At 36.1% G+C, this 23,322-nt stretch overlaps 1 protein-coding gene across 1 annotated transcript in view; it reads right to left on the reverse strand.

Annotated features, from left to right (window-relative positions):
• The window catches only part of SPON1 (spondin 1), a 211,690-nt gene that overhangs the window by 138,741 nt on the left and 49,627 nt on the right, over nt 1-23,322 (reverse strand). Inside the window, exons 4-6 of the mRNA XM_009288849.2 lie at nt 8,486-8,559; nt 7,706-7,828; nt 2,526-2,674 (exon numbers count right to left, since the gene is read on the reverse strand). Coding sequence (XP_009287124.1) covers nt 2,526-2,674; nt 7,706-7,828; nt 8,486-8,559 — 346 coding nt within the window. The remainder of the gene's footprint in view (nt 1-2,525; nt 2,675-7,705; nt 7,829-8,485; nt 8,560-23,322) is intronic.

Consider the following 23,322-nt stretch of genomic DNA (forward strand, 5'->3'; position numbering starts at 1 on the left):
TATGACCTTTCACAACTGCACCTCTCTACTTGCGCTTCATCCCATGCTCTCCCCATGCCCCTGCTGCTTCTGGACCAGACCTAATCTTTGTGTAGTTACAATTCACATGCGCCAAACACTTATTTATAAAGTATTTGTGAAGACTGTGCAAAGAAAGTCTCTCTTTTTTAGTACAAAGATACTAATTAAGCTGATTTTCTTTATTTCTTGTGGACCTACTGTGAGAAAATCTTGATTTCCCAAGTAAGCAGCAAAAATTACAAATTACATGTGGTATATGGAATACTCTGCTATAATTTTAATCCATCTGGGTTTATATAGTGTTGCTAGGATAAAATCCAGCCACTTCTCAGCAAAGGTGCAAAGGCAAGTTATCTAGGATCAAGGCCTACGTTCTATTCCCAGGTATGCCAAAGGTTTATTATACAATAAAGAGAATAATGTACCCATCATCACATCTCCCCCCCATATTCAACACGTTTTTCCCTTTCATATTCCTTATGTATCCCTTTAATATATTAAATTATAAACTGTTTTTATTTTATTTTTCTTGGTTTGGGAAGTTTGGTGTGTTTCTTGTCAAACACACTAGCTGTTCTTGTACCGTGATTATATACACTTAAGCATCACAAAACAGCCAATGAAACCCCAGAATGTAAAGCCTTTCACTATACAAGTTTTCCTGTGGGTGAAACAGTCTTTGAGGTTGTTCTACACTGTCTATATAAATATAATTGAATCTTTTTTTCTCTCTCTACAATTTTTTATATAATTTAAGTGTTATATAGGAGGCCTCGAAATACTCTCTCTTTAACACGCAGCAGTTACCAAAAGTGAATATTATTGATCAACATTGTCATCCTAAATACTGATTTCAGTTTTGCTGACTTCATATTCAGAAGTATCAAATATAGGAAAGATCCACACAAATATAGCAAAAATGATTGTAGGTAAAGAGGGTTTCTTAAATGTGTTCAAAATTAAGGAATAATTTTCTCTGAAAAACATAATTAAGGAAAGCATGCTTGTGATACATAAATACTGATTAATAGGGAAAGGTATTTTTGTTGATTACTGAAGCGTAAAGTACTATTTTCCATTCTTATTTTTATTTTATTGTTAAAATTTGTACCTTATAAAAAGAATGGGCATTGAATGATCGAAACACAAAAACTTCTATAAAATTCCAGCTGTTTTGAAATCTTTACTTCTCAGTACATTTGGCAGAAGCAGAAAGTGTCCCAGGAAGACATTAAAAATATTGCATATCAATTAGATATTAAGTCACACCTCTCATGGCATGCTAAAGGCTGGCATAGCAAAGCAGGCACATGAAATGCCAAAACACGGCATGCTAAAGGCTGGCAGAGCAAAGCAGGCACATGAAATGCCAAAACAAGCTCTTTGGCTCCCATTTTGCTGTCCCTTGCAGTGTGTCCCTGCTACCGCACCTGACTATTCTGCCTCAGACTAGGCCTCCTCCTCACTTGTATCACTTTATCAGTTTGGGGGGAAAGTCAGGAAAGCGGAATCAGACAGAGACCCCAGTAAACCAGATCTGTCTTTAACTTTTCTGCCTTTAACTTTTCTTACTGAATGCTGTTTCCCTTCTGCTCCTGTCTTGTCTGTACAAGGTGATAAGCTGTTGGGGGCAATTTCTGCCTTCTCTCCCATGTGGAGCAATCATAACTATATATTATGTATGCACTTACCCACACACATACATCTACATAAAATTATATATATAGCTCTATTATATGTAGTAATATTTACATTCTTTCTGTCTTATAACTGAGCTCAGTTTCCACTGAGCTCTTAAATTTCGTGGAGGTAGACATCCTAATAATAATCATCACCATGTCCTGGTATATTTTATTTGATTGCTTGTTACTTGATGTAACAAAATGAAATCATCTATAAACTATTTGAAAGATTGATTTCTGTTCAGCTGAATCAGTCCCCTGTAAGATGATACACTGTAAAGGCCCTTTTGCCCTTAAACCATAATCCTGATTCATCAAATATTGTTAGTGCAGTTGTGTAAAGCTTTCCTGCTCAGCAACAAAAATCACCTCACTCTCCTGTAAGAGCTTTTCTAACTTGAAAGAATCTGCAGAAAATTGCAAATAAGGTGCTTAAAAAAAAAAAAATACTGCAATATACTGTAAACTAAAAATCACCACTTCAAAAAGGAATACAGCTTGCTGTCTTCATGGTATTCCTTTAACAAACTCTAAGTGTCTTCACGATTAAGCCCGGAAAGATGAATTTTACTTTTTTACCTCTCATTTATGCCTTGCATACCACATAGATTTTCTAAGTTCAGAATACTGTAACTTACTTGTCCTTTCACAGACAAAAACTTTTGCCAGAGTAAGAATGAGTCTAGAAAGAAAGGTAGATCTCCTAATCTGCTTAACTGAAAATTAGCCAGCAAAATGACATTCACAGGCATTGCCAATGACAAACCATTCACAGGCCAAGGTAGGATGCATTTTTTAAAGTATGCACTAAATTACACCTACTTGCTGTCGAATTTCTTCTTCCATCTTTACTGGGGACCCCAATTCTGCAACTTGTTTGACACCTTCACTAGCATATCCTCCATACTCCCAAAGGATGTAGTTCTTCGAGTGAGAACTACCAATGATCGCAGACCAGTGGTTGGTGCGTCCTTTCAGAGGGAAGACAAAAAAAAAATCAACCATCAAGACAGCTTCAAAGCAAAATTCCTAATTTTTTATTAAAGTGAAAGTTTTGAAGTGCCCAGTCTTCACCAGTACCAAGCTTTTGCATCTGTTGCATGCTGTCAGTTCTCACTACATCAATACACCATATCTTTAGAGCAATAAGAACAAGCCAGTGGACTACAGAAATATAGCATAAAGTGTCAGTAATTATTGGATATAACAACAGAGGCAGAAATGGTGAGAAAGACTGTATTCTGGCTAATCAAGCAGCCCCCCCAAACAGATAGGCTTAGTATATTTTTTCTTAACCGAAGACTTCACTTCTTCAGGAAGTTTAAGAATCCTTTAATTTTAGGTTTCCATGTAAAATATTTTTGAGAATGAAACCTGCAAGAGAAGACTTCAGCGGTCACTCAAAGATTTAACAGCAAGTCAATTCTTACTGAGAGACACTGGTTTCTAACAGTCCGCTAGATTTGTTGTGTTTGAGTGGTGACAGCAGATTACCAGCAAAAGGTAGATATAAGCGTGATTACACTATCATTAAATAGCTTTGTCCCAAACATTCTCAGGCACAGAGCTATAACAGGCTTACAGCCAGAAGCCTCCCACAGCAGCTTCCTGCTGAAACAGAGGTGAAACATTTGCTTTCTATGGGCAAATGGTGTCCAGCACTTCTTCCAGGAAACTTTTGAAATACTGGTAAAGAACTGCTCTTATTGGCACTGACGTAGCTGGTTTTTCTGCTTCTGCATACTTAAATTATACATGTACCATGTCTCCTTCCTCCACCCTCACCCCAACCATTAGTAGGGGTTCCCTTTAATTTAGGAAGGGAGCAAAGGAGTTAATTTGGGGGATTCTATATTCACTGAGTTTGCTTGCTCAAATTTCTCATAGAGCTAGGCAAAAGGATTCCTGTTCTTGTTTCTTGTCTTCTTGAACAGAAAAAGAAAAAAATGTAAAAGTTTAAAGAGAAAATGTTAAGAGAGGTCTGATGGAATTGAAAAGAGAATCGAGCAGAAATAAAGAGTCACAGAAGTCCCACAGTACTGGAAATAAAAATGAATTCACTTAAGTGTCAAATAACACTCTGCAAAGATACGGGCTTAAAGGAAAAGGGTGAGAAAATGAACTGCTCACACAAGCAGGCAGTCTGGTAACAGTGCAAAGACTGTAGGAGATGAGGAAGACAGAATGATGGAATGAGACAATATTTAACATTTTTCTTTGCAATGCAAAAGGTAGAGAGTAGCAGCAAAAACAGCTGAAAACTAGAATAAATGAATGAAAAATGAATAATGAAGTAAACAAAAGGAATGCAAATTTAAGATGTGAAAGGTGTGACAACGAAATTGAAAAAGACAGTGTAGAGAATTGAATAGATAAAGTCAGATGCAGGAACCTAATCACAGGAAAACAGAAAATAAATTAGAAACAAAAAATGAACTCCAATGCTAGGGGAAAAAAGCTAGAAAAGTGTAGCAAGCAGAATAGACAGATGAGGGAGATAGCCTAGCAACACAGCAAACAAAGCCTCCATAGTTTCCCTAGTGCTAAACTTGGACCAAAATACACCTACTGAGCTCTGAAATATAGTAGGGTTGATGTTTTCAGAGTCCATTAAAGCTAATCAGTAATTGAGCCCCAAATGGAGAAAAAACAAAACTAAACCTCTGCCCCGCCCAGGTAATAGCTGAAGAGACTACAGTGTCAGAAGATGGTTTCTTGATCTAAGATCTAGTAATTGTTCCTTAAATATACACTGGCACTTTGTCAAACCACAGAGAGATACTGTCATTCAGCTCCAGTGATGGGACCACCAGTTTTGCCCATTCTTTCTTCCTAGCACACAGGTCTAACTATCTCACAAGTCATAGACAGAAGCTTTCCCTGAAACACAGTAAGTGACACTTACTGAAACTTATTGAAAGAGAAGGTTCCACATGGTCCCTACAAAAGAAAAATGTATCACTACAGAGAGGAACCACAGTGCCTTTAAGTCTTTAATAAAATGGATAATGAACTGTTCCACGTGCTCCAAAGCTTCTCACGCTCCCTATCCTAAACAGATCAAGAACATCTGCTGTCTTTGCAACCAGAGCCCAGCCTCTTCCACTAAACACGTCTCCTTAAAGATATTGGCTCTGCGGAGAAAGCAGCTGGCCCACCTACTTGCCCAAATGAGCTGTTTGAAGTATACTACATCTACCCTAAACCTTTTACAAAATCTGTACGACGTTTGCAAAAGTTTCACTCCTCATCTTGAACCTCCCATTTTTTATGAGAATGAAAAGACAACTCAATATAGCTTCTTAAACCTTTTCCCCTAAACATCAAAGAAACTTCTCTACATGAAATAATCTGAGCAGTACGAGGCCAGATCTATTTTGCATCACCAGTGCAATGACGCTATCCAATTCCTAAGACAGCAAAGAGAATACTGACAGCTTTCCAATGGCGTTATTTCACTTCCTTTTTATACGAATAGTTTCTCAATTTACACACTTATACGTGTATTTTTGCATAAAGATTAAGGTGTCATCACAACATGAGAATGTGTCTTCTGACATATTTCATAGATGTGCCATATCAAATCATCATGGAGAGCATATATATTTATTATCATATATGGGTGATACCCAGAAAGAATAAATGCTTTTAAGCCACACGGCATATGTAAATACAAATATTTCTGACTCGCAAAATGTGATAAGAAATTTAATAGTTCCCCTTGAGCCAGATTTAATAACAAATGAAATACTCAGCTTCCACTAGTCCTATTATCAGGACTTGTGATAACTTGCAAAAATTACTTGAAAAGCATGCTCACTTTTTTTAAGCCTTAGTTTGCAAATCAGTTTAATTTTTTTTCAGTCTGTCTGAGACCCATGAAAGTAAAATTGTTTTAAGAATTAGTTTTTTAACCCTTTCTACAGCTGTGGTACAGATCTCTCCATTCATTCTATGGTTGGCACACTCAGAACAAGATTGTATTGCAGTGGTTTCATTCTAAGCAATGATTTATAGAGTAGGCGCATCTGATAACTCCTAAACAGACAATACACACTTAAATTCAATGGAACAGAGGTATTTTAATTGCACTGGTATAATAAACATAAAATTATTTCTAATCCATTGAATCTGTGAAAACCTCAAAATAGAATTAAAAGATTTGCACTGTACCTTCCAGAAACATTTTTGTGTGATAGCAAAAGAAAATACTTTATTTGGCAAAAGCACTTCTTTGGAGAAAAGCTAAGCAACAGAGTACATATTATTTAGGGATTTTTAAAGTAAGTCAGAAGATAAGTTAAAGAAAAGACACAAACTAGTAAGTTTTATGATCTGCTTTCTATTTCAGCCATACTGATGGTATAAGAGTAGAGCACAATTTTTTATGTGATGGCTTGGCAAATAATTAGTGATTTACCACAGTTCTTCATGAATAGCATTTTATTTTAGTGTAATTACTGCACAAGTTCAACATTTTGAAGAATAATGTTGATGACTAGTTTTCATTTTTAACATCACTACATCTGGATGAGATTGTTTCTCCACTTTCAGAAATTTCAATGTAAAATCTTATCAGCTGTTGTTACTGGGCTTAATCCTGCTAGCATTATATGGTTATTTTTTCACTTTTCCAGTTTTTTAAGTAAAACTTTAATGTAATTCACCATTTTGTAACTGAGGAGAGATAGCAGTCTACAGAGTCAAATATTGTGGCAAACTATTGTGGCAAACTATTGCAACTTGCTTACTTTCAGTTATGCACCCATACTCTTAATGTGTTCACTGACTTGGATTTAAAAGAAAAGACCATTTATCCCCAATATTACATCGTTAAGTCACACTAATTTCGTAGTTTTCAATCATTTTCTCATGCCCTATTTCTAACCACCAGCTGAATCCATACAAATAATGCATATAAAGTGTCACACTCAGCAGATACATAATCATCCAATAGCCTAAAAGAGCATTCCTGCAGTTACTGGTTTTGGCTTATTTTATCTCCCATGTATTATGCTGACAAATAATATTCGAACAATGCTACATTCAACTGAAATTGTATGAGAGACTCAACATAAGCAATATTGCTTAGGCTGTTAAAACTATGAGCTGATTGACACACAAACCATATTTGAGTTATATGACGATATTCTGACACTGTGACAATAATAAAAAAAAAATGATATATGAATTAAATATAATAAACATCAGCCACAGAAAACATAACAAAGTTTAAAGACCAAGTAAATGTGACTCACGTTCTCAAATAACTTCCTAGCCTTTATTGCCACAGACTGTGGAGTCAGTAATGAAAGAACAAATGCCTAATACACATTTTTGTAATTTTAGCTTTTACAGTTACTTCGGTTATTACAACAAGAATACTGATTCTGTAGTTCAGAAACTTTAAAAACCCAGACAGGCAAAGCTCAGTACGTGTATTTTATCTGTCTATTCAACCAGCAAATACAAAGAAGACAGAATATTCTAAGGTCTATATATCTAATTAATGTCCTTGGGCAGCAAGATTCAGGGCTCACCAAAACTAACTGGAATCTTTCAAAAGACTTTGAAGAAAAACATACTGGCTAGATTGGCATGGTTGTAAAATCAAAATGTTAGTGTGTTGCCCATCCTTTGTGGCCTTTTTCTTAAAATTTCATTTCCTAGCTGTACATTATAAGCCAGTCTAAGCTTTCACTAAAAAAAACCCAAACCAAATCTAACCTTCCTCACCACAATGAAAATGTGGAAAATCTTGAAAATGTGATTCTCATACACACCTCAGTTCAAAACGTCAGGCAAATCAATAGAATTTATTTGTAATGTGTAGCATTCGCAGAAAGATCCATGGATTTTCAATACTGAACGTTAGCAGTATTCTATATATGTCATAATTTACACTGCTGAGCTGTAAATAAGTAATGTTGTATCATGCAATAAGCTCCAACCCTCTTAACAATCCCCATGTGGCACAACAATAGTAAAAGAATGATACTCACGTGGGAAATCTTTCGGATGTGTTTTTTCTGACCAGTTTCCATAAAAAGTTAGCCTGTATTTGGCAGTTCCACAGGCACAACAATCTAAAATTGGTTTGTCAGTCACACCCTCTGAGGCTGAGTCTGAAAAAGCAGCAAAGTATCCATTGAAAATGGTTACAACTCAAAATCAACAGATGACAGCAAAGTTGCCATAATAAACACTCCAATAAATAAATTTGAATTAAACACATTTTTTTGTTTATTTTTAAGTTGGGCTGAAATACCTGGATCATATTTATAAGTGGATGTAATGATTTAAATTTATATTTTTAAGTAAGAAGGCACTACTATTTCAGTAGTCTTCAGATTCAAAATGGGTTTGTTTCTGGCCCTTTTCTGATATGGACGAAACCTCAGTTGATCTCAAAACACAACAGGCTTGAAATTTCTGGACAGCCAAAGCATATAAATTCTCCAGTGGGATGCAATAACCAACTGCAATGCTTAGGTTTAGGAAAGGATGAAATAGCCCAGGATTCAATGAACTAAGTGCCCTGGAGACAAACAGGTTTCACACGAAGACCAGGTAAAAAGTTGTAAGTATCACATTTAGGGGAAGTCAAGGAAGATTGTATGAGGAACAGTATATGTGATAAGGAAGAACATAATTGAATGTAAGATCCCAAATTTGAACCTGGATGAAACTGTTCAAGGCCTCAAAATTTTAGTTTGATATAATGAATTAAAAGAAATATGTAGAACACAAGGAAGTCAGAAAGATGTTTTACTTTACCTTACCTTGTTCACAGATTTTTTTGGTGAGAGAACCCTCATCTTGAAAATAAATTATGCGCTTCTGCACAATACTGGCTCTATAAAGAATAAAAAAAGGTTTTAAATATATTTAAGAAAAAAAAAGTTTTAAATACATTTATTCCTTAAAGGAAGAAGAAAATGCATGATAAAGTAGCAAAAGGACAGAACGGACTGCTAGGACCTAGGCATATTTCCCTTTTCTGACAATACATATACACAATACAGGAGTACAGATAGGATATTTTTATTTCAACTTACATTTGAATTTAATCTTTTTTAACAGACATTACCTTTAGAGAAGTGATCATAGTCATATGGTGAGGATCTGTGCTCTTGAAATGCATGACGGTCAACTGAATATTCAATATTTCAATCAAATCTTATATTAAAATACTGAAATTATATTCCATTTCAGAAAAATAGCACAGCTAAAGCAAGCAGCTGTTTGAAGGAAAATACATGGCACTCTGAAGAGATAAATACTTCTGATATATGACAGCAGTTCAGTGCAAATATCATGTAAAACAGAAGTTAGAAAAAGAGCTAGCATAAGCTAAAGTTTTTAAAAGCAATTCAAAGCTTCCAAAAGACAAGCCACTTTAAAATTAATTAAATCTAGAATATTTGAATCTGAAAATGATACAGGGAAAACCAGAGTTACTGTGCAATTTTATTTTTTACAGCTAGAATTTTACAGCTGAAATTTAGGTGCTTTTTAGCTTCCCATCTGAGAGACCATAAATTGAATTTTGCATCAAAGATCTTCCAAGTCAGCAAAGCACCAAGCCCAAGTTCTTCTTGCAGATTGGTATCATAACGACCATATGGTAAATGTCAAAACCAATAATCAACTGGAAAATATGCTCAAATGGCTCAGGTGACCCCTTCCAGTCCTAAATAAACTCAACCAGCCTCTTTGACCATTTTTTAACTATAAAAATTTAATTCACATGTAATCTAGATCTTCTTTCTATAAGAAGAAAACAGAATTTGGTTAAATTCAAAGACATTCTATGGGCAGAGAGTTTTCTGAGGAGAACATGCTTTGGGAGCTGGCACTCTTTGTTTACCAGTAAGGGAGCATATTCTTCCAGCAACATTTTGTACCATCACTCGTATTCAAAACTCCAAACAGCAAGGGCCAGGTTCTTGTCTTACCTCAACTTTATGGTCAAATAATTATCTTGATCTCTCTAGAGTTATTCCTCACTTATACCAGTGGAAGTGAGAAGAAAAATAAGACTGTATATGCTTAGAAGTGTTGTTGTAGTCATGTAAACCTTTCCTTGACAATGTCCCACCCCATAAAATTACCAAAAATAAGATGCAATTTTACTGTGCTTTCTTTGCCAAGATACAAGGTCAGAGTAGGATAGGAAGGAATCCTTCGTTTCACATTATAAAGCACCCAGGAGAATAACTGGGTTTTCTAAACCTCTTAAAGCTAGATCAAACTGGAAAGGGTGCAGAAACTACAGCTTGCTCTCATCCTTAATAGGGCTGGCATCTTCTAAAGGAAGATGTGGTAAAGGACAGTACCGGCAACCAACCAAGGCTCTGAAAAAACAGCATGAAAGAGAGAAGAGCAAGACTGACTTTTACAAAAAGCAAGGACATGATCTGCCAGTATTTGGTGAAGGGGAACTCCTAGGCCTCATTTTTATAACGGAGTGTTTACACTAGGGATAAATATGAGCCTGTGGTAAATAATAGAAAGTGAATGAAACCTAGAGTTAGTTAAATCTGTCTTTTATTAATATGAGAACTGTCATGAGACAATTTAAATGGTGCCAGAAGAGACTAACCAAGTGTGTGAGAAGCAGAATAAAAGCTTTCTGAGAAATCTTTTTCAGATTTTCTAACAAGAAACAAGGGGAAAAAATAAAACAAACAAAACCACTAAAACAACTACTGGCAAGAATATGAGCCCAATGGCCAGCCTGACAGTAGCATGTTACTTTAGTGTTTCCAGCCTTCGCACTGAAAACCAAAGGAAACCAAGTGTAGCTGGGATGCTACACTGCAATTGAGAACCAATACTTTCACACAGACTCAATGAAACACATACAACTTTTGATACACCATCAATCATGGTTTTCAAACACTGTACCATAAAACTGGAAGACGGTTATGTGGGATGATTAATAAAATGCAAAGTAACAGCAACCTGAGCTGAAACGTATATGCAACTCATATATTTTCAAGATGCTTTAATTTCTTATACACTGGCCAGTTACCGGCAGCCATCTTCCAGGACCGATACTAGGGTCAATAACATCTTTGTTCAAGTCCTGGATGAGGGGGTGGAATGCAACCTCAACAAGTCTGCAGATGATACTGAATTGGGGAAGCAGTTGACATGCTGGAAGGTAAGGTTACTATGTAGGCAGATTTCCAACAGACTTGAGAAATGTGTTGGCGTGCACCCCAAGGTCTTGCATATAGGATGGAATAATGCAGTTACAACAGTACAGTACAGGGCACCTGCTAGCCAGAGAGCAGCTTTACAGAAAAGGCCTTGGGGGTCCTAGTGGACAAGCTGGCCATGAGCCAGCAGCGTGCCATTGCCGCCAAGGCAGCCACCAGGCTCTGGGTGGTTTCAGCAAAAGCGTAGCAACCTGGTCAAGGAACATGATTTCTTCCTCTCTATTTGGTACTTGTGAGACCACATCTGGAATATTACAGCCAGTTTTGGGCTGCCCAGTTAGAGAAAGACATTCCATTACTAGAGAAAGTCCAATAAAGGGCCATCAGATAGATGATTAGAGGAATGGAGCCAATGATGTCTGAGGAGAGGCTGAGAGAACTGTGTTCACTCAGTCTAAAGAAGAAAATACAAAGGAAGGATCTTACTGCTTGTTGTCTTCAACTACCTATTGGAAAGATACAGAAGAGGTACAGCCAGATACTTCTCAGAAGTGTATGGTGGTAGGATGCAAGGCAACAGACAAGTGGGGACACAAGAAATGCCATGCAGATACAAGGAAAATCTTTCTCACCACGAGGATGGTCAAAGTGATCAAACAGTGGAACAGGCTGCCTAGACAGTTTGTGCAATCTCCACCCCTGGAGATATTCAAAACTTGATCAGACCCATGCCTCAGCAACTTACTCAACCTACCTGATGTAACAACACCTACTTCAAGCAGGCAGGTGGACTAAATGACTTCCAGAGGTCCCTTCCAACCTAAATTATTCTATGATCCTGTGCTTTAAAGATAATTTTAAAGAACAGGTTTTCCAAAGCTTACTCAAAAAAAAAAACCAACCCCAAAACCTTAGAAAATCCAAACAAACAAGAAATCAGCTGCATAATAAAGGAGCTCCCAAATTTGCAGATAACAAAGATATTGTGAGTATTTAATTTGAGAAGCAGTTATTTTAGCAATAAAATGTAGAAAGGTTGTTTGAAGCCTGAAGTGTACTCATATTATTCTTTTTGCTGCAGTTAGCTTGTCACTGTGAAATGTCAAGGGAACAGTTCCTTTTCTAACAACAAAAGCTTCACAGCTTTTTGAGTCATTGTCTCTTCAGCTGTGTTTGAAATTATATATGGAGCCAATAATCTAAATGGGAGTTTTGTTATTGATACCAAGTGGAGCAGGATCGGTATATTAGATGGCTGCATAAATACCGAAAGCAGGCACACAACTTTACAAATACTCAGACAGAAAAAATATTAAATTATTTTTTAAATAGTAATTGCTTTAATAATCAGCTTCTAGATTGAAGACAGACCAAAGCATCTGATCAGTGCATTTGCCTAGTTTTTATCACTACCTTTTGTTCCTTTTTTTTTTTTTACGTAATTTTTATTCCTCCATAAAAGTTCTGATTTGGACTAAAGCTTCTTTCCTTCAGTTTTGAGGCTTACAAAAACAGCTTAAAAATGGAATGGCTAACTTTTGCAGAGAGGTAAGAAAGCTTTTAAGAATCTACACAAGGTACACATCTGCTTAGTCTGCATAAATCCTTCCCACCACTTCCAACATCCAGTGCTGTCTGAACTTTATGGTAAGGGGAGATCTGAACGCTTTCGCCCACATATTAACATATTTAAGTGGATCTTTAATTGACTTGTTTCTCTCTTTGACTGTCAGCATACCATGGAATAAAAAAGAAAAAGGAAACAAATATGACTCAAAAAAAATCTGTTTCTCATTTTCTTCAAAGTGATGCTTCTGGATTTGTGTTAAAGCTTTTCCATCACCAAACTGAGGAGCAAAACTGTATGTTACAGGCATATATACACCTAGCAGCACCTGTTTTTATTTTAAAAAAAACCCAAAACCCCTCCTAGAAGTGTTACTTATTATTTCTATTTTGTAGTTCTCTCAGCAAAATCAAGGAATATCTAGTAGCTCCTGTAATATTTCTTTTGGCAATACTACTTTGGAATGTTGTAGGTTGGATACAAGCAGGTCAGAGTATCTGTCCCGTCTCAGTTTGGTCAGACCACATCTGAGCGTGAGGGGAGTGAGACCTGCCCTGAAAGACTTCCCTGGAATAAGAAGGTCCCTCTCCAGCACAGTTCCACAATGATTGTACCATCCTGCTGTGAAAAGCTCTACCAAGGTCACATAAATTGCATTTGGGATATTAACAAACAGGAAATGTCATAAACCATAAAAATTCAGAGCAGCTTGGGAATGTTCCAAGTCATACCAGAAACAGTTGTGGGGTTTTTTTTTTTTTATTTTCTTCCATAGAAACAGCTTTAGATCATCTTCCTTACTCTTTTTGTCAAATCCTAGCATCAACAGAAAGACTCTTATTTTAAATTGCCTCTGTGGGTGTAATGATGTGACAAAAGAAGTAAGGAAGAGGATCTATAAGAATTGTTCCTATGACATTTTTTAAGCTTACATCAAAACCATTAAGTACAATATTAGAGTTACATTTTAATAAAACAGGTTTTGCCAGAGCTGGTGAAGATTCCCTAAGTTTCACCTGGATATTGAAAAATAATCATAAACTACTGGATTGCAGACAAGAAACTTTTTCTGCTCTATATTACTTATGAGTTAACCTTGTCTTGCCCTTCTAGCCATCAAAATTATTTTCTTTAATTATTCCATGCCTTACTGATTTAATTACATTATTATAAGTTGTTTCCCACGCCAGAAAGCTACCAAGAACAATTATACTTAACAGGATATTAAGTTCATTTGTTTGTTTGGTTTGGTTGTCTTTTGGAGAGAAAGAATTTCTAAATGTACCATTTACCTTAGCAATAGAAAGTAAGGTGAAAACCATGTATTTACATCTACTGTAATTTTGTTGGTGCTAGTGGATTTTGTAATTTTAATGCATTATTTAGGATGTTCTCATTTTATTTCCTTCTGTGTTGACTTAGAAAAAACAACCCTATGTTTCTGTCAAGCACTTACACGGTGAGGAAATGTGCAAACTCCCAGAAGTTTACCAACAGCATTTATTTCTCTTTCTAGTATTTAGGAGACTTATTAAAAATAAATTAAAATTCCTCTGAAAGCATATACAACCCTTTAGCCATTAGATGCCTAGCAATTTTTACACTAGTAGGGTATTTGACAACTACATTCTTCAAAATAATTTTCAGCTAGGAAACTGTGCTCAGTCTCGCCAAAGAACAAGCTCCATCTAATCCACCAGAATCTAATTTTGTCATCAGCCATCATTTACAAGGATCAGTACTATTAAAAACTTGCATGAAATTTTTTCTTTCTTGATGCCTAACTTAGGAGCTAATACAGATGGTGCATTTTTTGTTGTTGTTTTGTTGGTTTTGTTCATTTGTTTGTTTTTAAGTGTGTTCTTAACCAAATTTGAGCAAACCAACCAGACTTGATATTTGATGTTGGATAAAACACGGTAATATTAATGTGAGGATTATCAATGTTGCCATAATTCAACATTTACATCCCTGCACAGGACGAGTACCTTTTCTCTATAGATTAGTCAGATGAAAAACAATAAAAGCTGCTCAATTCTAAAAAATTCAGTGCATACATATACGTCAGAATATTCTTCTTCAGTTTTATTTTTCAACATTTCACCCATCCTGTCAGAAAATATAATTGAGAGAAACCCCACAGCAAGAGAAAAGTACTCTAAACTTGTGTTACAAATTTGCTCTAGCTTCAAAATCCTTTTGTTTGTCCTTCCTATCATACTCGGGTCTACCATCACACACATAACATGAGAGCTCAGTGACTTAAGGACTGATTTAGCCATCATATATAATACAACAAAAAGCTTTAAGGGAAAAGAATTATATATGCTGCTATCTTGTATTTGTCCTCAGAATCTCTCTGTTCTTTGCTTGAATGGTCACAAGATATAAATATTAAACCTAAAATCTTCAGGATAAAAACTCATACTGACAAAATCATTTCCAACATGTATACTACACCTATTACTTGCAAAAAAACCACAAAAAACCCCAAAACCAAAACAAAACGCAAAACCAAACAAAAAAAACACCAAAGGCAAGAAAGATGAAAGAATGAGTTTGTCTAGGACTCTTGAGAAAATTTCACATTGCTTAAAGCTCATTGCTATTGATGGGCTGTATCTTCACCGGGTATTTTGCTAGCCACCATTTTTTGTAGCAAGTACCATCTTCTTGAATTTCAAAACTAAGCATTCTAAATTATACCGTAAAGAAAAGTCAGAAAAGATTGGATAGGACTGCATGGTTGGAGGATATATTTATTTTGTTATTCTAAGTACTGTTTTTGTATAGTAGATGGAAACAATCTATCAAAGGTGGGAGTACAGTTTTTATCAAGCTAGTGAGCCCAAAGTCATATCACCTGATAGCTATATTCATTGAGCTAACTTGTGATAAGAACTGATGCAAAGCATTTGTGTATTAACTAACAAATCCTAAAATCAAAATAAAAAATGAAAACAAAAAATAAAATTTATCAAGCATTGTTTTATTTCTGCTTAAAAGGTCTATGCAACCTGCATGACACTCACCCAAATTTGCACAGGGAACTCAAAGACTTGATTCATCTGGGTGTTCGAGAGAAGCAAGAAAAGAAAGAGGCAACCATCCCCCAATTTTCAGTCTGTAGCCTGCTTTACGTGCTATGCCAGGTCATGGCAGAAAACAAACCACACAGGCAAAGGTCACGTTTCAAACCCTCCCACACGTGCTACTCTTCACCAGTCCTCAAGTTCCCTGCTGTCACTACTTGACCTCTGTTGATTTTGCCATTATTGCACAGCAAGTGTGGACAGCCGTGACACAGTAAGAAGCACATTTGCCCTTTTACAATATTTCTTTTAATCTCTATATCCTACACATACTCCCCTCCCCTCTTTCCTCACCTTCCCTCACTCCAGGTTGGGGCAATAAAAAACCCCCATTTTTTTTTTAATATGGTATTAAAAGAGCAAAATAAGTGAAAGTTAAACATCAGCATGAGTGCCCAGTTAATGAAGCTTGAAAAATTTCCCCAAAACTTCAGAAAAATTGTTCCAAATCTTTAGTATTCTTGGGGGATTCAGGAAGGAAGGAAGAGAATTTGTAGACAAAAGCAAAGATATCAGAGCTGTCATTCTCCAACTATTGTTTTGGAAGAGGTGTCAACTAGCAATATACTGAAGCTATATTTTAACGAGTAAATTATTTGCTCGTACAGACAAAAATTGTATGTCAAAAGCAACATCCTAACCAGGTCCACCCACTTGTAAGATACCAATCACTGGGTATTCAGTAGCAGGAATCCGAATTGGAATGAAGTATTTGATGGGTTTTTTTTTTCTGTGATCCAGAAAAATCTTCACCTCAGTTTAGTTGACAGGAGCCTGAAGGTTAAAGTGCCACAATGGGTGACAGATCAAATTAACATCCACTGAAACTAAGCTAACTTGATTAGATATTAAAATGCTTAATATTACTTCTTAAAAAGAGACCTTAATATCATTAATGTATTTGGCCAGGGAAGTTTAATTTTGATGCAGTACCTTTAGTACTTAAGGTTAAGTCTGACACCACAAACCCACTGGAACTGGATCTGGAACCACCAGAAGAAGAAACTTGCCATTTCCTTAGTGCAGCTGAGACACACATTTCAGCTTTCAAGAATTAATACCTGTAACAACTGAATCTCTTCTACTTGGGCTTTTGTAAGAGCTTTTGCTGACAGCTGAGACTGCAGGCTACTGAACATTCAGACAGCTAATGCCAGGAGATACTGGTTGTTTACGCTGAAAGATATGAGTGCAGAGAAATGAAAGACAAGAAAGGACCAATAAAGATAAAAGGGTTGAGATCTGTAACTTTTCCACTTTCCTCATTCTGAAGGGACAGTGTATGGGAAGAAGGCACATTCAAATTGTATATGAGAAATAGCTGAAAGACCACCCTGCTCATGCAACACAATTATCGAAGAATGATCAAATTGATCCATGAAAGTATTCTACATCATCAAGCTTCCCCTCTTACTCTTTGTTCAACATCTGCTGCAACAAGTTTGTGGCTGAGGACAGTGTTAGGGTAGTGTCTCTAGTTCATGCAATTATCCTGGTTGCAAAAATTAGTTGCAGTAAGGATTTGTAGCAAACATTGTTGCAAAACTTTGTTACATAGATTTTTGGAGAACGCAATGGCAGGGAAGCTGTACAGCAGGGTTTTTGCTCTTCCTGCTTCAGCCCTAAAAATGCCAAATTCAATGCAACCTTCTTGTGTCTGATTAGCTGCCATACTAGTAGCACTGGTAGCAGTTTTGCTACGACAGATCAAAAAACCAAGCTGGCCCCAGTAACCTACGAATACATAAAAATAGTAATACCAGAGCTGTGCTCTTCAGTCTATGTTTGGGAATGCTTAGCAGCTGCTTGGACAATACAAAAATGAAATATTCACATGTACTGCCCCTATCATGACGCAAATAAGATGTCTCCTTTAAGGTATACTCTGCCAGGATCATTGACAAGAAGCACAGAGCTTCCAATACTTCTATTGCTCTGCAAACATTAGTATTAACGAACCACAGATTAGCCTCAGAAACTTTCAGTAACCTGGTATCTTTTATTGTGCCCTCATCAACATGGGAACAGAAGGTCAATGCCCAATCATTTACAAACAACACCTACACATGGGATTGAGGAAGATTTTGAAGGATTTCAGTACAAAGTTACAGCACAAATCACCTTTGGTTCACAGGTGGAATTTCAAAGTATATTGATGGAAATGGTGTCCAGGGCATGCATGCCTTGAACCTGAATGGGACAACATTCAAGGAACACTGTAAGCAGGTCAGCCCAGCAAACAGACTACAGTAATCCTTGAAGTTTAAAGACAACTAAAGGCTGGGTCTGTTGTGATTTTACCTGATTCAGATTATTGTGTGAAGGGAACACGATATTGCATGTTTGACTAGGTTAGGAGAAGGTAAAGGCTGGGTGACAGAGCTATTTTTGAATAAGGATTGGTGCAGAAGAGATTTATAAGCACGGGAACTGCTATGGCGATCAGTTGTGACTTAGGCATCTAAAGCCTCAAAGGAATAAGAATTGGGAAGCTGAATGGGATGATATGGTAGATTCAGCATCTAAAGCAGCAGACGACCTGGGACATATGAAGTAAACAGCAATGGCTGTTACTAGAGCACAGCAGAAACAAAAGGCCTAAGAAAGTAAGCGGAGAAAGAAGAATTGCTAAACATGCTACATGAAAATCAGAAAAATACTCTTAGGGTTAAGGAAATAGCAGTGTTGAAAGGTACAGAAACAGGTGTTAGGAAATAGATAAAAAGTTGTCCAAGATATGCATAGGAAGGGCAAGAACAAAGTCTAGTCATATCCCTTTGCTGCAGCAGTGGGCTGTCAGACTGTGGATGTGATTACATATAGATTATATACATTAGCTCCCCAAAACAGGCTAGGGTAATGAAAATCCTTGGAAGTGACTGATTCCTTCTCAAGGTGGTTTTAAGCCTTTTCTATAAAACAACATATAGCAGCAGGGAGAGGGAAAAAACCCACAGCATCAAGAAGCCTTTTGCCTCTGTGGGGCTCCTGAAGTCTTGTTGACCCAGATAAAGGTTATGATTTCATGGAGGAAGTGATTACAACTATGCTTAAAGGATCAGGGATTAAGCAAAAGCTACACAGTCTGTCTCTCCCTCAATCATCAGGACAAGGAGAGCACATGAATAGAACTATTAAAGGAGCATTGTGAACAGTAGTAAGTAGTAATAGAAAGGATTAAGATGACAAATTACCCTTCATATTAGCAGCTTTGAGAAGCAGGCATAGACTAGGAACTGGAATACAGCCCTACCAAGTTTTATTTGGAACAAAAGTGCAATTATTAGATTCTTAACTTCATAAGAAACTCTGAGAGGGAGACGTTTTAACATGGATAACTGAGATACACAAAGTATGATTAGAGATACAGAAGGAAATAGAGCAAGGCATCAGGCATTGTAGAGACAAGCAGGGGTGCTTCTTCAGATATGTGTATGGGAAATAGGTGAATCGATTATGTTTTTGAAATTGCCACCCAAGCACTGAGATTTGAACTTTTCCAATAGTTGGTTTAGATTTTGAAACTGAAGCAACAAGGAAAACAAATCTCCTGATCTTCAAGACAAAAGCATAAGGAGTACCTATCTGACTTTGTTTTTTATAGCGGGCAGTCATTTACTCCCACCAAGCATTTACACAGAAAAGGAGACAGAAAAAATACATGCTTTGAAAATTAAAAACATAAAATTATCAGATACACTGATGTTAAGGGTGTTTTGAAAACCTAGATGTGCCCTGCAATCTTATGCTGCTGTTGATTGCAAGATGACACTCTATCGAGAACTGACTGACCTTCTACTGAAATGAATTACCAACTTCAGTTTCACTTAATCAGAAGAGAATCACAGCCTGAATTTCTTCTGATGCATGAGTAGCCACTGGAAAACTAGAAAATTATAAAGGACAGCACTTAAAACTTTTCTTGCTGAGCCAAGTTGCTTACCAATAAAGACAATGCAGAAAACACATATCTGAGTATCTGTGAAATTTGCCTCCTCTTCATGAGTTTGGCTTTATTTTATTTACTTGCCTGAACATATTTAGTACTTTGTGAGTAGAACTATGTGTGGCAGAAATATAGACTACTACTATAAAACTGGCAAGAATAAAGAGCTATTTGTGTTTCTTCACTATATTGAAGACAATGCTTTGTCCATGATTTACTCAGAGAAATTAAATGCCTGTTCATTAGTATTTGTTATCTAAAGTAACTGTGATGAACAAGAGAATTTCTTTATGAACCCTCACGAAGTGGTGGTACCTCAATACATAGTATCAACTCTGCAGCGTGGAACATTTTTCTATTTTGTATAAGAGTTCCTTGTCTCATCACATCTTTACTTCAGCAAATAATTGCAAGACAATCGTGGCATGAGAGAGCACACCTTTTTTTCTATGTACGGAACAAGCATATATTCCATTTTCAGAGAAATCTGTGGGAAGAAACATTATGATAGGAAATCTGTAGAACTTAAACGAGTTGTTGGTACATATTAAGGGTATCACCAGGCTACATGCACTGTCTGTGCAGTGAGCGAGCGTCAAGCTCATTATCCTCCTAACGAACAGAGCTGACTCCTTCTCTAGACGCAGGCCCCTATGTCTGCAACCCTATCCTTTCTGCAGCAAATGAAAACCCAGAAACCATTAAAGAAATCAAGTGTGCTTTCTGGTGCATTGCAAGACTTTAAACGACATTTTGCTGAAGTGGTGAACTGACTGAGCAACAAATCCATTTCTTCAGGAAAGCACTGCAAAAAGCAGACTGCTGCTGTTCAGATAGCAAAGATACTTAATGCATATCTAATGAAGCAGAAAAGATAGAAAAAGTGGGTACCTAATTACTGCAAGGAAAAGAAAAGAATGGCCTACCCAATTATTGGTTGAATTTAATATTTCAATCCTTTCACAAATCCCTTCAAAAAATTGTCAAACCAGATAAATAGAAAGACAACAAGAATCAAGTCACAGTCAGTTTACATGAAGAACAATTCCTTTCCTAGGTGTCTTTTTCCTTTCATTATTTCTAAAGAATTGCAATAATACATGTAGCTGCTCCTTTAAGGAAACAAATCAGAATTGATTTTGTGGTGCTTCATATGAAAAAAAGAATCAAGATAAATACCATATTCAGGTTCTGAGACCCTTATTTATATAATACATCACTCTTAGATAGTCTCCAGTTAATATATTTAAATCCACATGAGAATGTAAATACTATTCAATATAAGGATGGCAGAATCTGACACTTAATTCAGCCATTTGCCTTTCATACTGAAATATAGCTGTGCTTGAAATTTTAACTGTAAAATGTGCTATGCAGAGCTGTTCTAGATTTTTGTGGGCATGCACAGTTCAGCAAATATTGAACTCCGCATGCTAGAAAAATTTAGCTAACATAGAAAATTTCATACACAACAGCACACCCAGTATAGCTTCTTAAATTTAACTTCAGGTTTACTTATATACCGTCATAGAAACACAGTCTTGAAATCCCTGAATAGATTGTATTACGAAGGAGCAAATGACCAGTAAGATGTGCCATCTTTATGACTAATTTAAACTAGACTTTGTAAGATGTAAGAATTGCCAAAGTGTTGTAGGATTGAGACTATATACTGCTAATTTCAACTGTCTTGTCTGGGTCTATAGACATTTTGAATAACGGAGAATCTTGCCAAGATATTCTAACAGCACATTTAATTAAAGCCTCCTAGTCACTGGGCACATACTGGATAAAGTCATTGTTACTAAAATTAAAAATGAACCATATTCCATCACTTAGCTTTTTCATTATCTCATTTCACCATTACCGGACCCAATTTGCCCTTCGCTTTTGTTGATGTGAAATGAGAATACTATTATACTACAGTAAACATTATGTTTGTATGACAGTGGGCCCACTGGTGCCCTGATTTTAATATAGAGACAAAAATCTCTTTATCTGTAAACTGTAGAAATAGTATGACATTTTGATTCATAAATAAAATACATATTTTAAAAATGTAGCATACTACATTAAAATAATGGCCTCAGTTCCTGACATAAGACAAATCACTTCCTTAACATGAGTCACCATGCATTGAGAAAGCTTAATTTCAGTTCACGCGGTTTTAAAAAAAAAGATTTAAAACATTCAGTAATAAAAAATGAAAACACTTTTGATGTCATCAATAGTGACTCTGCTTGATGTTTTGAAAGGAAATCAAATTATGACTATCATGATTATTTCTGTTCCTTTCCTCTCTTTGTTTTCCCTCAAAAATTGACAATGGCATTGAAGTCAAATTAAACATCTGTTTGTAAAATAAACTGGAGTGCTACTGACAGCTGCTGCCTAATAGCAAATGTTCTACAGCTGTCGGGCTCCTAAATTAACAATGATTTTCATTTACAAACAGCAAACAACAAGAAAATTATGGAGTCTTTTTTTTTTTTATCCCACTACTTTAATTTTTTGAAAATACAGACTCTGCTAGAGACTTAACCAGAAAGAAATCAGAGTTTACTGCTTTATTTCCACACTTATTGGGAGCAAATTTCAGACAAAATCAGATTCTAGTGCAAGATACTTCAGAGAACTTCCCTCCTTACATGTCTTAAATCTTTCATAATAAAGCCATAACTATATTCCCCCTACCACTAGAGGAAAGACCATCATCCTCTCCTTACTCTGTTTTTTTTTTCCCCACATTGTTTTTTGATTGCTTTGCACTCCTCAAGGAATAACCTCATCTTTCAGTAGCAAAACCATTAAGCTGCTTTGCAACACTATGCCTTTCCCAACAAAACAGCATATGAATGAATCCAGCCAGATTTTATGGGATTACAATATTAATTGTGCTGTAAAAAAAAGATTATTCAGAAGAACATAAAATTACAAGAAAATCCATTTACAACACTTTCCAAATTAAAGTGCTCCCATTGTGAAGTTAAAGAAAAAATACTATATCTGTGAGAAAGTGAAACGGATTTTTGTTTTGAATGTAAGTGTGTTTAGTCAGTAGATCCAGGGGGCTGCTAGTGTATATATTAAAATGCAAATATGCATTTTTACAATCTAATATTAGAGCTGCTATAAATATAGAAGCTGTATAGAAATGCAGAAGGCTATTTTTCCTTTGTAATACAAGTAAACTCTCTGTGGGTGTTTAGCCTAAAAAATGAAATACAGGGCTGTAAGTTAGTAACATTGCAAAGTTTATATTTTTTTCCTACTTGTTTTGTTTAAAAAAAAAAGCTGGATGAAGAAAACATTTAAATTACTTTTAAGGAATTAGAATAGTGCAATACTAACATGTAGTCTTTTCTATCTTGCAGTGTTTATAAGGAGTCACTGGCCTCTAGTTGCTTTTGAGAAAACAGAGGCATTGAAAAATGAGTTGGGCTGTATATGACAACCCAGTGTGAAAGACAGGAATGGACCCAAATCTACTCACTTCCAATCTATGTCCCTAGCCATTTAAAGCTGTGCACATTTCTGTAACATCAACTCCTAAAACTGAAGAATGGGGAAAAATGAAAGCAGGTCAGAAGAATCGCATACGGAAAATTAGTACATTTTCTATATATCAAAGGTTGTATTTGTTCTAAGGACTGTTAGGATGTGTAGAGATATCTTAGATTGCTATCTTAATTGTGTAGAAATACATAAAGTGTCTACATAAAATATTTTATTTAAGCTATGCACAAAGAAATATGAATCTATACTGTTATTATCTCTATCAAAAATGAAGCTCAGAAGCCACTGCTGTTGTCATGTGGTAGTTAACTGGAAGATACAGATTTATTTT

Source organism: Aptenodytes forsteri, unplaced genomic scaffold, assembly GCF_000699145.1.
Source record: "Aptenodytes forsteri isolate BGI_AS27 unplaced genomic scaffold, ASM69914v1 Scaffold8, whole genome shotgun sequence".
In the NCBI taxonomy this organism is placed as follows: domain Eukaryota; kingdom Metazoa; phylum Chordata; class Aves; order Sphenisciformes; family Spheniscidae; genus Aptenodytes; species Aptenodytes forsteri.